The sequence below is a fragment of the Bombyx mandarina genome, chromosome 08, assembly GCF_030267445.1.
Source record: "Bombyx mandarina strain Sakado chromosome 08, ASM3026744v2".
Classification (NCBI taxonomy): Eukaryota; Metazoa; Arthropoda; class Insecta; order Lepidoptera; family Bombycidae; genus Bombyx; species Bombyx mandarina.
In genome coordinates, this window is record NC_143215.1 from 300,016 (window position 1) to 318,034 (window position 18,019).

At 41.7% G+C, this 18,019-nt stretch overlaps 1 protein-coding gene across 1 annotated transcript in view; it reads right to left on the reverse strand.

Annotated features, from left to right (window-relative positions):
• The window catches only part of LOC114244955 (putative inorganic phosphate cotransporter), a 40,349-nt gene extending 29,452 nt beyond the window's left edge, over positions 1–10,897 (reverse strand). The window contains exon 1 of the mRNA XM_028176925.2: positions 10,544–10,897. Coding sequence (XP_028032726.2) covers positions 10,544–10,586 — 43 coding nt within the window. The 5' untranslated portion in view covers positions 10,587–10,897. The remainder of the gene's footprint in view (positions 1–10,543) is intronic.
• Between the last annotated feature and the right edge of the window lie 7,122 nt (positions 10,898–18,019).

Sequence of the window (18,019 nt, forward strand, 5' to 3'; positions counted from 1 at the left end):
TACTTCGAATATAACTTAAAATTAATATTTTTATAATAAGGAACTTCGTTCCTATCCGGTGTCCCACGACACCACACATCTTTTTTTTTTTCTAATAAACATTTACGAGATTAATACTTATGATGACGATGATATTTGACAAACATCAGGTGCGCATCCTGTATTCTAAGCAGAGTCGTGTCGTCACGCGAGAGTAGATATTTTTTATACTATTTTTCGTCAAAGAATGTTTCACTGAAAGTTCAATGCTCTGTAGGTTCAAGGCTTAAGTTTCGATTTAAGTTCTTATGTTCATTTTTTTATTGCGATCTATTTTTATTAAGCACAGTTTTTCTTTGGTTGAATGGCTACATCAGCTCTCGATTGAGCTGATGTCAATTCGAATGCAGTGGTCGAGCGCCACACGTCAGGCTGAAACTTCGATGGTCCACTATGGCCCACTATTTCTTAGTTCCAGGGGACATTTCCGGTTCTGATTTTATTAGTAGTGAAGTCATGTCCTACTTCCTAATGTCCACTAGAGCCACGAGACGTGGAGGATCGGGCTGGGATGCAACAACATTATTCAAAGAACAATCGGAAGACCTAGGGCTTATTTCGATTGTCCGATAACATTACACGTACCTACATAAGTAAAGGCTTAACGACTGCACTACTCTCACCTCCTGTACCCTGCCAACGACTCCGGAGGTCAAGAGCAATGCTCGATGCTCGAACACCACTATCGAGTAGGGTGCAATCTGAAGGTTACACAGTTACAGTTGGTCCTCCCAAGTGCCTCCGTGATTCAGAGCAACTTCCAACTGAATTGTGTTCGGTTCTTTGAACAGCCAATCTTCTTTAAGCTGGAGATTTAATTCGAAGCCAGGTCTGTAGTTTAAGCACGGTAATAATATTTAAAACATATTACTATACCTACTTTTATTGCGTGAAATTTCAACATGAAAATAACCTGAGATTTCTTTTTCAAATTAAAGAATTTAGTTTGTAGTTTGTAACGGATTGAAAGAATGATACATTTATGGGGATATAAAAAAATAGAGGGAAAACATTGGAGCTCATTTGTTTCTTAAGCGATTCAACATAAATGCTATCCGTCACCTCTAGAAGTGACGTCAGAGTCTTTAATGTATACGTGACGCCTGATCTCCGACCACAACGCATGTCTGATCCGCGGCCAAACTGGGCGGGATAATGGTGTCCAGTCGCGCGGGCTCAGAGTCGTAGCATCAGTAAGAATAGTCATTTTAAATCTATAATAAAAATATACTCAAAAACGTTTGATTCAATTGAAACCAAAAATTTAGTTGCAAGTCTTAAAGAAATTGAAATTTATATATAAAGTTATCATCAGTTCAGGTGCGGCTTCAAAGAAAACTTCGCGGAATTGAACGCTACAAAGGGCAGTAAACTAACACAATGATTTGTTCATTTATAACGAAGGGTAATGGCCGTTGTTTGATAGCTAATTTTCCATTTCCCTCAAGTGATCGACCAAAATTGTTGTTTCGTAAAATAAGAAGAAGTGAATCCAGGAGACATTTAGAACAATACAGATCCAACCAAAAAAACGCATTTTTTGGAAAACATCGTATAAACTTTTCAAAAGTGAAACGGTGTTCGCCGCCGCCCGCCGGTCAGTTGGGGACCTGAACCCGGGTGTCTCTACTAAACTCCGCCCCGGGAAGCTGTCCCGCCAACCGGTGTAAAATCCTGCCGTGCGGTCGTCGTGCCGGAGTCGGAGACCGGAGTGGATCCCGGCGATCGCACGCAGGGTGGACTGGGGGCCCTTCCATGCCCTGCGTCAGTCTCTCACGCAACCCGTGGTCGAGCACGTACTGTGTTCCGCGCTTTATTCAGGTATCGTCATGATTTCGCTTCGAACTTCCTACCACACCCATTCCCACTCTCCAAACAAAAAAAAAAATCAAACATGACAGTACAAAAAAGGAAAAGGGTTTTGTCGGCGATGCCCCATTCCACATTTAATGTGGATTTCAGCAATGTCAGGGGCCTACACAGCAACCTCGACGCCGTACACCGAGACGCAGATATCTGTTCCGGATGATACTTCGTACCTTGAATACCCCGGCTACGTATTGGAGCACAACTTCCTGCGTGAAGCCGGGGTGTGTGTATTCGTCCGGGCTGATGTCTGTTGTCGCCGTCTACGAGGCCTCGAACAACGGGACCTGTCCCTCTTGTGGCTGCGCGTAGACCATGGGGGTTGTACCCGAGTCTACGCGTGCCTGTACAGGTCCCAGAGCAGTGATGCAGGTTCAGCTCTGATAGAGCATGTGCAAGAGGGGACTAACCGCGTGCTTGAGCAGTACCCATCTGCGGAGGTGGTGGTTCTTGGAGACTTTAATGCTCACCACCAAGAGTGGCTGGGGTCCAGAACCACTGACCTCCCGGGTCGGGCTGCCTACGATTTCGCCCTGGCCTACGGCCTCTCCCAGCTGGTGACACAGCCCACCCGTGTCCCAGATATTGAGGGGCACGAGCCTTCTCTGTTGGACCTTCTGCTGACCACCGATCCAGCCGGATACAGTGTGGTGGTCGACGCTCCGCTTGGATCGTCTGATCACTGCCTTATCCGTGCTGCCACACCACTCTCTCGTCCTAGTCGTCGAACGACGACCAGGTATCGAAGAGTTTGGCAGTATTTGTCAGCAGATTGGGATGGATTGCGTGAATTTTACGCATCCTACCCATGGGGGCGGTTCTGCTTTTCCTCTGCTGATCCTGACGTCTGTGCGGACCGTCTTAAAGACGTGGTGCTCCAGGGGATGGAATTGTTTACTCCCTCCTCTGAAGTGCCCGTTGGGGGTCGCAGCAGACCCTGGTATAACAATGCCAGCAGGGATGCTGCACACCTCAAGCGGTCCGCATACGTGGCATGGGATAATGCCAGGAGACGTCAGGACCCTAACATCTCAGAGGAAAGGCGGAAATATAACGCCGCTTCCAGGTCCTACAAGAAGGTTATTGCCAAGGCGAAGTCGGAGCACGTTGCTAGAGTTGGCGAGCGACTAAAGAGCTATCCCTCTGGGAGCCGTGCTTTTTGGTCGCTCGCCAAAGCCGCAGAAGGAAACTTTTGCAGGTCTAGTCTCCCACCACTGCGAAAGTCCGATGACAGTCTGGCCCATAGTGCGAAAGAGAAGGCTGACCTTCTGGTCAAACTCTTCGCCTCGAACTCGACCATGGACGACGGGGGTGCCACACCACCGAACATCCCCCGGTGTGATGGTTCCCTGCCGGAGATCTGCTTTACACAGTGTGCAGTCAGGCGGGAACTCCGACTCCTGGACGTCCATAAGTCGAGTGGGCCAGACGGCATCCCCGCAGTGGTTCTGAAAACGTGCGCCCCTGAGCTGACGCCTGCGCTAACGCGTCTGTATCGCCTCTCTTATTGCGCTAACAGGGTTCCGTCTTCATGGAAGACCGCCCACGTCCACCCTATCCCCAAGAAGGGTGACCGGTCGGACCCATCGAGCTATAGGCCTATCGCGATAACTTCCTTGCTTTCCAAGGTGATGGAGCGAATAATAAATATACAACTCCTGAAGTATCTTGAAGATCGCCAGCTGATCAGTGACCGACAGTACGGTTTCCGTCACGGTCGCTCAGCTGGCGATCTTCTCGTATACTTTACTCACAGGTGGGCTGAAGCCTTGGAGAGCAAGGGCGAGGCTCTTGCTGTGAGCCTTGATATCGCGAAGGCCTTCGACAGGGTCTGGCATAGGGCACTTCTGTCGAAGCTACCATCTTACGGAATCCCCGAGGGTCTCTGCAAGTGGATCGCTAGCTTTTTGGATGGGCGGAGCATCACGGTCGTTGTAGACGGTGATTGCTCTGATACCATGACCATTAACGCTGGCGTTCCACAAGGTTCGGTGCTCTCCCCCACGCTTTTCATCCTGTATATCAATGACATGCTGTCTATTGATGGCATGCATTGCTATGCGGATGACAGCACGGGGGATGCGCGATATATCGGCCATCAGAGTTTCTCTCGGAGCGTGGTGCAAGAGAGACGATCAAAACTTGTGTCTGAAGTGGAGAACTCTCTGGGGCGAGTCTCCGAATGGGGTGAATTGAACTTGGTTCAATTCAACCCGTTAAAGACACAAGTTTGCGCGTTCACTGCGAAGAAGGACCCCTTTGTCATGGCGCCGCAATTCCAAGGAGTATCCCTGCAACCTTCCGAGAGTATTGGGATACTTGGGGTCGACATTTCGAGCGATGTCCAGTTTCGGAGTCATCTGGAGGGCAAAGCCAAGTTGGCGTCCAAAATGCTGGGAGTCCTCAACAGAGCGAAGCGGTACTTCACGCCTGGACAAAGGCTTTTGCTTTATAAAGCACAAGTCCGGCCTCGCGTGGAGTACTGCTCCCATCTCTGGGCCGGGGCTCCCAAATACCAGCTTCTTCCATTTGACTCCATACAGAGGAGGGCCGTTCGGATTGTCGATAATCCCATTCTCACGGATCGTTTGGAGCCTCTGGGTCTGCGGAGGGACTTCGGTTCCCTCTGCATTTTGTACCGTATGTTCCATAGGGAGTGCTCTGAGGAATTGTTCGAGATGATACCGGCATCTCGTTTTTACCATCGCACCGCCCGCCACCGGAGTAGAGTTCATCCATACTACCTGGAGCCACTGCGGTCATCCACAGTGCGTTTCCAGAGGTCTTTTTTGCCACGTACCATCCGGCTATGGAATGAGCTCCCCTCCACGGTGTTTCCCGAGCGCTATGACATGTCCTTCTTCAAACGAAGGCTTGTGGAGAGTATTAAACGGTAGGCAGCGGCTTGGCTCTGCCCCTGGCATTGCTGAAGTCCATGGGCGACGAAAAAAAAAAAAAAAACGAAAAGTCGTAGAGGAAGGGGATGGAGTGAAAGAGACCGATGAATAAGTTTGTCCTTTTTTAAGTTACTTTTGGTCATTTGATTATTGAGTCGTGCTAAGTCAATTTTTGAATTAAAGTCGTAATCCAAAAATTTCGAAAGGTACCTCTATAATTCTAAAGGTGGGATATTATGTAGTTTAGCTGAATCGTCAAATAAAGCTATCATCGGCTTCGTTATTGAATAAGACGCGCTTTCTGTCTATGGTAAAAGTTATTAGGGGCTTACTAATTTATTACGTTTACTATTTTTGAAATGAATTCTTGTTCCCTTTTCCTTGATCTGCTATATTTATGGTTAGCTTTTTACGAGACTATGAAAATCAGTTATTGGCAGGTGACTACTTTAGCGTTCTGTTATTTTTGGATTCTAAAACTTACAAATACTTAATCGTTATCAGATAGATCATTTTCATACAAAATCGTTCCAGTGAACTACGTGTCGATTTAAAGTCCGATCATTTCCAAGGACGTTATATGAATAGTACCGCCAAAACAAATAACAGTTTGTTTAAATAGTCTAAATCACGCGATAACCTGTGGAGTTCCTATTTTAGATAACGCGAATAGGATTCGGTATGCCATTGAAAAAACACAATGAATACTGAACGAACCATTCCGGCTCATTGTACATAGCAGCGTGGGTTATCTATGTTGTTATTAAGTTTTTAATTGGAACGAAGTTCTTTATGGGACGAACCCTAACCAAAAAAAAACGTCCGTAACGTAAGATTTTTAATATTTATGTATAGTCTTAGTATGACGGCTATACAGTGTCTGATGTATAGTCTACGTGATGATGGTTATTAGATATTGTTCATATAAATAGCGGTATCTATTACATATTTTTTATAAATCATAGTAAATAAAATAAAGTTGATAACTTTGTAAAGTAGCTTTTTTTATTTATTTTTTATCAATAAAAAAACCATAATCAAAAATGTATACCCAAATAATTATTTTCTTTATACCTCGAATAGAACTTAAAATTAATATTTTTATATAATAATAAGGAACTTCGCTCCTATATGACACCACACATCTTTTAAGTTAAGTTTACAAATACCTACCTACTCGATACAGCAGCCATTATCTGTGTTGCACCCTAGGATGGACGATGGCACGAATCGCATCATTATTGTATTCAATACAATGTAGAACAACTTAATGTCGCTCCGAATCAAATCACTGGCAAACTATCTCAAATACATCGCGCTATTTAAAATCAAAATTGCAAGTTCTAACCGTATCAAAAACATGTTCGAATAAACATTTCTTTTAAAACACTTCTTCCTGATATTAGCGTAATAAACTAAAATTAATGTTCTCATTTAGTTATTCTGAAGTTTCCGCGCAAAGTGGATAGTATTAAAAACGTCACGCGCGTCTGATTCCGCTTCTAATGTTAAAGCCATTTTAAAATTCCAACCGATCACTCGACTGTGACATCAAACTTAGGGATGCTGCAAAAATTACAAAACCTTTAAAACGAATCAAAGAACAATGTCGTTTTTAATCAAATATAATTATTTGTGTAATGATCGATTCAATTATAAACAACTTAATGATTGTAAAATGGATCCCGTGTTGTTATTTATTGCACGTGTGTCCTACACGTGACTGACTCCGCGAGCATGGGACTTGATGGAACTGCTTCGCGTTGTTAACACAGCAGGCAGACAATGGAATTCACTAGGTGTTTTTATTGCGATTATTTATCGATGTTATTAATGGTTTTATATGACAACGACTCCGGTTAAGCAATTAGCGATAGAACGTTAGAAATGATAATTAAAACAAAAGGAACGGATGGCGATGTCGATCACATGTGATTCTGATAAAATCAATTTATCACAGTGTGATCAGAGCTCATTAAAACGAATTCCGATAATTGTTATTGTTGCACACACAGAGACAGTACATACGGACTAGCAAGGTGATGACCCACCTAGTGCTAAGCAGTTTGTGGCGGGTAGCCATCATACAATACAAGAGAAGCGGTAGGCAGCGACTTGGCTCTGCCCCTGGCATTGCTGAAGTCCATGGGCAACGGTAACCAATCACCATCAGGTGGGCCGTATGCTCGTCTGCCTACAAGGGCAATAAAAAAAATAAAAAAGATTGAGAGTTGCCTTAATTTCTCTTACGAAGTTTTCAACATAAGAGTACATATATAGGTATACAAGTTCCGAACAACAACATTCGGACCGTCGGTCTACACGCCACAATATCACCCGCTCGGTGGAAGATCTTCCCTTTGTCGTATATCCCTACAAGACAGAACTATCATCATCATCATCATAACGCGAATACCGCCGGTCCTCCTAAGTCGACTAAGTTTTGAAGTCGTCGTGGCCTAAAGGATAAGACGTCCGGTGCATTTGTGTTGAGCGATGCACCGGTGTTCGAATCTCAGGCGGGTACCAATCTTTCTAATGAAATACGTACTCAACAAATGTTCACGATTGACTTTCACGGTGAAGGAATAAGTCGTGTAATAGAAATCAAACCCGCAAAATTATAATTTGCGTAATCACTGGTGGTAGGACCTCTTGTGAGTCCGCGCGGATAGGTACCACCACCCTGCCTATTTCTGCCGTGAAGCAGTAATGCGTTTCGGTTTGAAGGGTGGGGCAGCCGTTGTAACTATACTGAGACCATAGAACTGATATTTCAAGGTGGGTGGCGCATTTACGTTGTAGATGTCTATGGGCTCCAGTAACCACTTAACACCAGGAGGGCTGTGAGCTCGTCCACCAATATAAGAAAAAATAACACACGAGATCAGTCTCTCTAGTATTCTTCAGCTGCTGTCCTACTGTTATCTCCTCTCAGTCCGATACGGGAGAGCACTTCGTGAAAAAACGTAACTCGCTAAGAGGTGGTATCGTGCGATCATGAAGACCCTATTATTAGAGTGATACAACATTATCCGATGAGATTAAAGTATTTTTTTATTAAATTATTTATGGTCTTTTAAGTTGTTGATACTGACATTATCTATATTATTATCATACGTAACCAAAAGTGATTATCACAAGTTCGTTCACACTGATAGGACTGTGCGTTTGATGATTTGTGATTAACCTGTCGATTCGGGTTACACTTGTGGCATTTTCAACTTGTGTTCAATAGCTTGTGTTCTATGTTAACACTCTTACATCAGTAGCTTAAGTCGTATCTGTCTATACTAGAGGTCCCGCAGTAATCGAAATTCGACTATAATTAATTGGAATTGTAAGTTTGTACACTATTATGATTGTATTTTATACTTCTATAATCACAAATTTCTCCAAGACTACACTATAAAAATATTAACAAACAATATTTAATCTATTCTCAATTTGACAACAGACGTCAAGAACAAAAGTTTGACAATAAATAGTATGCATGCGTGTGTGCATCAAATACATGGTATGTAGTGTGTGTAATGTTTTCTTTATTGATTTAATCTTTTATGCATTATTTTAAAGAAAATTTTAGCATTGTGCACTTCTTCTCTATATTCTCTATAAGTGTGGAAAATTTCATTCTCCTCCGTCCGCGCAATTTTCGTAAAAAGGAATACAAAGTTTTTGTTTCACGTATTAATATATATAGATATGCATAATATAAATATATAAACAAGAGTATGTACTGCAATATTTAAACATAATTTTCATTGTGTTCAAGACGTCTGATTGACCGACGACAAAACAATTATAATATTATTACTTTGGCCTTACATCCTGAATTCACAAGGTTCACCATTGGATCAGCTGCTATTCAGTCATACTTTAAAAAGTTTTATAACTAAATTTACCTATGCTAGTTTAGGTAGGCAGACGGGTGCATAGTACATCTGATGATAAGCGGCTACAGAATTTTATGATAATCTATTTTTTATTTTTTTTATTGCTCTGATGGATGGACGAGCTCACAGTCCATCTGGTGTTAAGCGGTTATTGGAGCTCATAGACATCTACCACGTAAATGCGCCACCCACCTTGAGATATAAGTTCTAAGGTCTCAGTATAGCTACAACGGATGCCCCACCCTTCAAACCGAAACGCATTACTGCTTCACGGCAGAAATAGGCAGGGTGGTGGTACCTACCCATGCGGACTCACAAGAGGTCCTACCACCAGTATAAATCTAATTATCATCATCCATCTTAAGACATGATGGAGTTTTGATTATGATGTTTAGCGGCGGTCACATCCTGTAGGCCGGAGCGCACGATGCTCTGCCTTAAAATGGAGTAGGTGAACCCTCCGTGCAGATACCCGGCCGGGCGTTGTACCAGAAATTTACAAATACCACTTAGCGATGTTATTGCCTCATCTTAGACTGTCATTCGGGACAACGTGCTACATACATATTTGCTTAAACAAAAGGTACCTGTAGCTGCCCGCGGTGTGGTCGCCCCCTCGGTCCGCAGTGACTGTACTGGTCGTAGACTATGAGCCCGCGCTGATCTTACCGCGGTGCTAGTTAATTTTGCCGCAAGGTCATCACACTTTCGCTGCCTATTCGTTGGCATGATCGAATCAAACGAGCAAATATTTCAACAACGCGACGCCGGATACAAAACATATAATAAAAAAAAAAAACTATTGTAATGAGCTCACGACACGATTGAGTATTGTATGTCGAGTGTCGACACGCTGTTACAGTAAATCAACGAGAGTGAGCTCTGTTCACGAGAAACCTTCGCGATTATATGTTTCTGTTAGTTTTCTAAATCGTGACATTCCTCTGAGCGTCCGTGATCACACATACTATCATCCTGTTCATCGCCTTTCATTTCCCGAGCACAGCAAAGACTTCTTCATATACGATAAAATTCATTTATTTAAAAGTCAGTGTGCTTGAAAAAAAGTGTTATTGTCGTCAAGCTTTAAAAAGTGATTATCGGCTCACCGTGTTCTCATTCTTCGAAAAGCTATTGCGAGAATCTAAGTAATAAATACGCAGTGTAGTTCACTTGTAGTATTTAATTTGAAAACTAATTAATTTGGAGGGATTTCATGCATATTGCGTCAAATAAGTAAAGAGGCTCACGTTCCACTCGCTGTAAATGGGTTAGGGGTGCCGAGAATACCGCTACCCACCTCAAGTCATGAGGTCGAAAAGTTTTAATTGTATCGTATAACGGTTATCCTGGCCTTGAAACTTTCGCGGCAGAGATAGGCAGGACGGTGGTGCTAGCGCACGCTAATATCAGGGTTGCTGCTGCCCATCCACTTAGTGGCCTTTTACGACAATAGCGGGAGAGATTTGGAGGTGTTGTTCCAGGCCCACTCCCGGAGACAGAGTAATAATACAACGGATTATTGTACTCATATATTTTCCGAACCAATACAGTCGTAATGTATCTTTTTAACTGTAGTCTACCCACTACACGCCTGTACATTAATATAAGACTGTATATTTGTTAAATTCGTAATTACTGGTTCGGTTGGTATGGCTTATTGTAGGCTCGTACGACTAGATATTAGCATACTGACTATTCTTTTAAATTTCTAGGTGGATCGTACCATTTGCTTCGTATTATCTATGAGAGCCACTTTAAGTCAACTGAGCCGTAAGCTCTTTGACCCGTCTATGTAATAAAATTAAATTAATAAAAAAAAAGAAAAAAATAGTAGTCGCTTACCCGGCTTGGAGGGAGTAGTTTCTGCTTCATTACTATCGGCCATTGTCACTGTCACAATTTAATAAATAAATAATTAATCACTCGTTTCACTTTCGAACTTCGTACAGTTTTCGATTATATTGTTACAGTAATGTACAATTTATTTAATTATTTTTTTGTTACACTTTCGAATTTTGTATGTAACATTTATAGTTTCAAGTAACATTCAACTGGTTGGTGCATTGAATGTACTTTATTTTGTATGAAGTGTTTATTTCCGATGTGCTATCGGTGTGGTTGGAGGCTGTATCGGTAGGAAGTGACCGGCGCGCGCGCGACCTGCCTGTGACTCCGCCGTCCACTCCACGACTGTTTATATTTAAGATGACAACTGAGTTTTGTCGCGCGGGTCCGCTTGCCTTAATTACTTGTTTTTTTTTTAAATGTATTTCTGAGTATTAGATTTAGAATTTTTTTTTATTGCTTAAATGGGTGGACGAGCTCACAGCTTACTTGGTGTTAAGTGGTTACTGGAGCCCATAGACATCTACAAGGTAAATGCGCCACCCACCTTGAGATATAAGTTCTAAGGTCTCAAGTATAGTTACAACGGCTGCCTCACTCTTCAAACCGAAACGCATTACTGCTTCACGGCAGAAATAGACAGGGCGGTGGTACCTACCCGTGCGGACTCAGAAGAGGTCCTACCACCAGTAATTATGCAAATTATAATTTTGCGGCTTTGATTTTTATTACACGATGTTATTCCTTCACCGTGGAAGTCAATCGTTAACATTTGTTAAGTACATATTTCATTAGAAAAATTGGTACCCGCCTGCGGGATTCGAACACCGGTGCATCGCTCAACACGAATGCAATTTATATCAAACACTTTATTAATAGAACGAAAATGCACGTGATATGGCGGTTTTGAATTATCTCAGGCTGACAGCGTTTTACAAACCTCTTTCAGGGATACAACCCTAGTTTTTTAAACTGCTAGCGTAGGACAATGAAAGGGCAAGCGTTCCTTTTCGTTTGAATGCCGCGCACGTAACAATTATGGGACCAGTTGTACTCAGTTCTTGAAAAATTTGCACTGCCAAGGAATAACATCGTGTGATAAAGTTAGAAAATAGCAAAACAATTTTAAGTTATTACTTGCGCTGACAGGAGTCCACAGACATCACAACGTAAATGCCGTCGACCACTTTTATACTTGTAAATTTATAACATTAAATGCACAAACAATTCCGAGCACTTTATTTTAAACTATTAGAGCATTTTATGTGACGTCGTCATATCACTAGCGATTTAATTTTATCTATAAAAAATAATTGTAAGTTTATCAGCTACATACGTTGAAGATAATCGAGTCGCGGTGTGAGCCCCACTCATCGATACGATTAACAATTACTTATCATTGCCCATGTTTACTTTAATAGGTCAATAGCTAACTTAGTGGGTAATTTTACCGACGATCATACATTAGGAGCTGAATGGCGCCATCCACCTGGAGACTTGAGCTCGAAGTCTTCAATACACTTCAATCCGGAACATCTGACTAAACAAGATCCTATTTCTGCTGGAATATACCTCTTTAGCATTACCATTTACTTTTAAGAAGTTCATGTCCTTATATGTACCTAGTCAGGTCATAAATTCTGTCACATGTTTAATGTAAAATAATTGAAACAAGTTTATTCATTATGTAACCATTCATATACCAAAATGAATTTAACAAAACATACATTCTTATGACACTAAAGTTTATTCAAAATGACCTCCGTGATTTTGAATACAGGCCTTCAATCTGCGCGGCCAGTCGTCTATCGCAGCACGAACGAGGTCCATGTCAATATCGGCGGCTGCCTTAATCAAGGATGTCTTGAGTGACTCCAAATTGGGATGAGGCTTTGAGCACGCCTTTTCCTCCAAGTGTTGCCATATCTTGTAATCTAACGGATTCAAATCTGGACTGGAGGAGGGCCAGTCTTCGTGCCGGATGAAGTCGATTTCACGCGCCGCCAGCCAGTCTTGTGTGCTCTTCGCTCTATGAGCTGGCGCCGAATCTTGTTGGAATACCCAGTGCCTGTTATTGAACATGGTATGAGAAACAGGTTCCACAAGGTTCGTCAGGACTGTATTTTGATACACAACTGCATTCGTTTTTACACCTTTCTCACAAAAATGTACCTCTGTTAAGCCCCAATAAGAAACTCCCAACCATACCATGAGCGAGGATGGAAAATGACCTCGTTGGACACGCGGAATACGGTTGCTCGCTTCTTCACTACTGTGTGCGTACATCTTATCATTTTGTTTGTTGTAGCTCTCTTCTACAGTAAAAATTTTTTCATCCGAAAAAAGAATTTCCCGATATTTTTTTCCCGCGTACCGCTTCAACAAAGCGCGGCATCTTTTCAGTCTACGGTCCATTAGACGAAGTCTTCATTTAACACCCTTTTCACCGTGGTTCTGCTTAACCCCATCTGAAGGGCCAACAGTTTCTGCTTACGTTTGGGATTTCTTTGAATTCGCGCCTTCACAGCTTTTATCACTGCTGGAGTCCTAACAGACCGAGGGCGACCACTTCTTGACCTGTCACACTAGAGTCTTCATTGTATCGTTTGATGGTACGATAAACGAATCTTTTGGTTATATTCAAATTTTTCAGTATGTTAAAAATTTTAATTGGCGCCTAACCGCAACGATGCAACGCAATAACTGCAACACGGTCTTCTTTAAGCGTCCACTCCATATTTAAAAATGAGTAAAATTCTAAAAGTATACATTTTTATTTTCATGAACAATTCGAAATTCGAATTCAATAAACTTTTTTGTGGCCAGCATTCTAAAATAAAAGTTTTTACTGTGTGACAATACTTATGACCTGACTAGTTATATAGCGGGCCTTATTTACGGTAGGCAGCGGCTTGGCTCTGGCAATTGCTGAAGTCCATGGGCGACGGTAACCACTCACCATTACCGCGCCGAGCGTGGGCCGCATGCTCGTCTGCCTACAAGGGCAATAAAAAAAGCACTCGCGTTGTAGTGGACTTCTCTAATCACGTCTGTCCATCCTAGCTAATGAAATCTAGAATCGTATTATTTTGATTTATTTGAGAAAGCTGTTACTTACCTGCGATATTTCGATAGATTCAGATGCAGGGCACCATGTTGGAGTGTAATGGTGGCACGACCTCGTCAAGGCATGTTTACTTCAGAAATTGCCTGCCTCATAAAACGTAATAGGAAACAGCGCGCAAGATGCTGTCAAAGAAAATAACTATCAATAAACAAAATCGATTAGAAATTCAATTAAATAACAAGTTAACAATCATTATACTACGGTATACAAATTGATTACAATCAACGGATCGTTTTATTGGAAACTATTTCACAAGCACTGCATATTGACAAGTGAGCTTTACATTTCAAATCACAGAGGCAGACACAAAATAATATTTATTTATTTTTAGTGTTTCTGTATGTAGGCGAGCTCATGTCATACCTGATGGTAAGTTGTCACCGCTACTCATGGACGCCGGTGCGAAATATGTATTGTCACACTTTTAACAAGATAATTTGAAAATCATATTAAAATTGAAATACGTACTTAGCAAATGTTCACGATTGACTTCAACGGTGAAAGAATAACATAGTGTAATAAAAATCAAGCTCGTAAAATTATCATTTGCGTAATTACTGGTGGTCGGACATTTTGTGAGTACGCACGGGTAGGTACCACCACCCTACCTATTTCTGCCGTGAAGCAGTAATGCGTTTCTGTTTGAAAGGTGGGGCAGACGTTGTGCTGTAAATACTGAGGCCTTAGAACTCATGCCTGAAGTTGGTGGCATTTACGTTGTAGATGTCTATGGGCTCCGGTAACCAATTAACATCAGGTGGGCCGTGAGCTCGTTCACCCACCTAAACAATAATAATAAGTAAAACTGCAGGAATGTCAGTACACTTGTTAAACTTTAGAATAAGCTACATAGTCGGAAAGGGAATGTCCCCGATTGAGGAAAAACATGCACTCAAGTATCTTGATAAATTATTGTGAAATTATAAAATCTTGCATCGACACAAAATGGGGGATCGTATTGTACGTCATTAGAGGGCTCGTGGCATCGTGCACGCTCTTAATACAGCGGGTCGCAGATACGAGTCAACTCCAACTTAATATTCAGTTTTATAATTAGATGGGCCTTGTTAGTATAACGTATATGTATGCCACCACCACCTCATCATGTGGGGCCAAGGACTCGACTGCATCAGAAATGACTGTTGTACCTTTTGAACCAGAACGCGACTACTTCGCGGCTTTTAAAAATATGGTCAAAATTGGGGATCACTGAATTGCGCAATTACGTCAATTTTTAAACAGTGCGATTTTGATTTTAGCTTGGAAGCCGATCGTAAACATAATTAAAAAAAGAAACACTATGTATATCACGTTTTACAACGGCAAATAACACAGAAACTAAATTATAGATGAGTAAAAATGAGAAATACCCGTGTAAACTAGACTTTCCGGAATTTTTTGCTCCTAGCCCAAAAAGAAAACCCCAATAAAAATGCACGACCAACACTACCGCAGATCCCTAATATCCACAACAGATCACAAATTAAGTCTTGAGGTAAAACAGTAGATAAACCCAAGAGGAAAACACTTCAAATATGTATGTCCTTTGCGTGCATTAGATTTTGTATTTCAATTGTTCGTTTGCAGATTTCGAGTCAAATTCAAAACGTGTGCTCGTGCTCTGGTCGAGAATTTTAATTCAATTGTGACACGGCTGAGGTCACGTAGATCACTTCATTATAAATGCCCATCTAAATCTGAGGTGAAAAACTGGCGTCCTCATAATTAAGAGGTAATGGCTTATCCAATGCAACTAACGCTTGCAATTAAAGTCTCAAGGGGATTTGAGGCAAATCTAGTATATGGTTTTTTCCTATCTATTTTGATAGCCTTGAGAGGCTATATCAGTGTTACCCTAGCGTGTAGGTGAGCTCTCGGGGCTCAAACCAGAGGTGTTGCTAACAACTGACCCTAGCAAGAGCGGTGCTCTTCAGAATCTACCACCAAATCGTAAACGCAACCCACTGAGAAGATCCGGCAAGAAACTCAGTGTGCTGCGTTTATGGGTTAATTTACGAGGACAGTGACCGGAGTACTGTGGTAGGACGTATTGTTAGCGCGCCCGGGCTTGTAACAGCAACATTCCTTTACTGCTAGAAGCCAACCATACGGTTGTGGTTTCTTATCGTATCTGGGATAGGCATTATTCCAATGCTGAGGCCCGAAGTTGATTTCTCAAGTCAATGCACGTGATTACGGCTATGTCGGATGGACTCTGTTTATTGGTCCTTATGAGGCAGCCTCAAGGCCATTTACCTTTCTGAAGATTAAACTGAAGATTAAGATATTAATTCCTTCGATCGTTAGACATTTCCTTATGTGCGAAGGTGATCGAGAACATCCGAGAGCATTGATATTTATGACTATAACACTGTAACGACGTGATCTTGTATGTATTTTATTGATTTCATTATGACGCTTCTCGCAGTCTCGCGGAAAACAAAATTTAATTTACAAAAAGATAAGTATTTATTTAGGAACCGTCTGCACCGTAAAGCAAGTAAGGTATTATGGGATAGTGGTTAACCCGAACCGACTGACTGCACCCTCATGTATTTAGATGGACTAGATTTCGCGTTGAATTTTTTCGATTTGTTTGATTCGTTACGGTCTGCTAGAGGTCCGAACATGACTGACATATCATCGTTGGTATAACATCATATCTAATATTCAGTATTACATAGCAGCTGTCCGACTCTTAAGCCCGGGACACTTTTTTTATTGCTTAGGTGGGTGGACGAGCTCATAGCTCACTGATGCTAAGCTGGCGTTAAGTGGTTACTGGAGCCCATAGACATCCACAACGTAAATGCGCCACCCACCTTGAGATATAAGTTCTAAGGTCTCAAGTATAGTTACAACGGCTGCCCCACCCTTCAAACCGAAAAGCATTACTTCACGGTAGAAATAGGCAGGGTGTTGGTACCCACCCGCGCGAACTCACAAGAGGTCCTACCACTATTAAAAAACACCTGACAGATTTTAGCATTAATAAATATAGCAATTGGAAATTTAGATAGATAAGTATGTGCGGATACTACTTATACAAGTGCGTGTGGACGGACCGTCGAGAAGCAGTAACATTAACCCAGAGACCCTGAGTCAGCTTCTTGATTTCCAGACAAGCAATTTTCGATATCACCATTATGAGCTGCTCCACACATTGTCACATAGTATTATTAAAACAGAAGAGTATGTGTGCGCGCGTGACACGTACTCCAAAATAACTAATTAATATGTTAGAAGCATTCTGTTAACGCACTCGCACACCGCAAACATCACGTCCTCAGGAGGTAGGCTTAGATTAGTTTACGTCATCATCAACTTATGATTTATAGTAAGATATAGATATAACGGAGCGGGATAGGATTACTCGTTATGAATGTGGTCACGCATTGCCGAGAACTCAAAATAACAGTTGAGACAATCAACACAGATGTTTAATTTCACTGTAGCAAACAAATTTACAGAGAATCACTCATGATCAAACGGATCGATTGAGATTGGTCGAGAAACGTGGCAAGTTCGTTACAGCGACGCACGTGATCAACGACCTTTCGGGTCGGTGCTCTCGAGCAGAATGATGGGGGTCTTTTCTTTACCGTAAAATTTTACCTGAAATATCAACTGTCAAACAGCCTCTAACGTCAAACCGGCGGAATCTAGTTTTGCCATCGCTGTATCGACTTTACCCAAGTGAACTTCTTGACGTTTCCGACTAAATTCGATTGATAGCGTTTACTGAGACTGCGACATACCCGTATATATAAATGCAGGTAATATGATAACATTTAAAAAATAATCATTGAAGTAAAAGGAGAGTGTTGATATCAAGCTGATATGTAAAACACACATTTGATACTCGACATACTAATAATTTTTAACGAGTTGACTGACAATCGAGACTGTTGGAAGAGTAAATAAATCTTTAGCGTTTCAGTAGCCACTTGGTTTTCACTAACACTATGTTTGATGATGATATCATATTAGAGAATTTAGGAAAATTACATCCTTTGAAACAAAGAAAATCGAAAGCATAAATTTTGATGAGGCCACGGAGGCCTTTGCTTTGATGAGAGAGCATTCAGGTCTAAGAAGGTCCGCTGTATTATTGATCATTCTGTTTCATAGAATTAAACCACACTCTTGAAGAATCCCAACCTCCTAACTGAGGCCTTTTCTTACTTGACTAATTCATCTTCTACTTAAAGGATGGAGCTTTTAAGCGAAGATTCATAAATTATTTACATGCAATCATCAACAAGATCCGATGTAGAATATAATGAGAATTGCTTCTGCTAGAGAGATAGTTGTGGTACTGTTACAGCAAGAAAATGTGCTACATT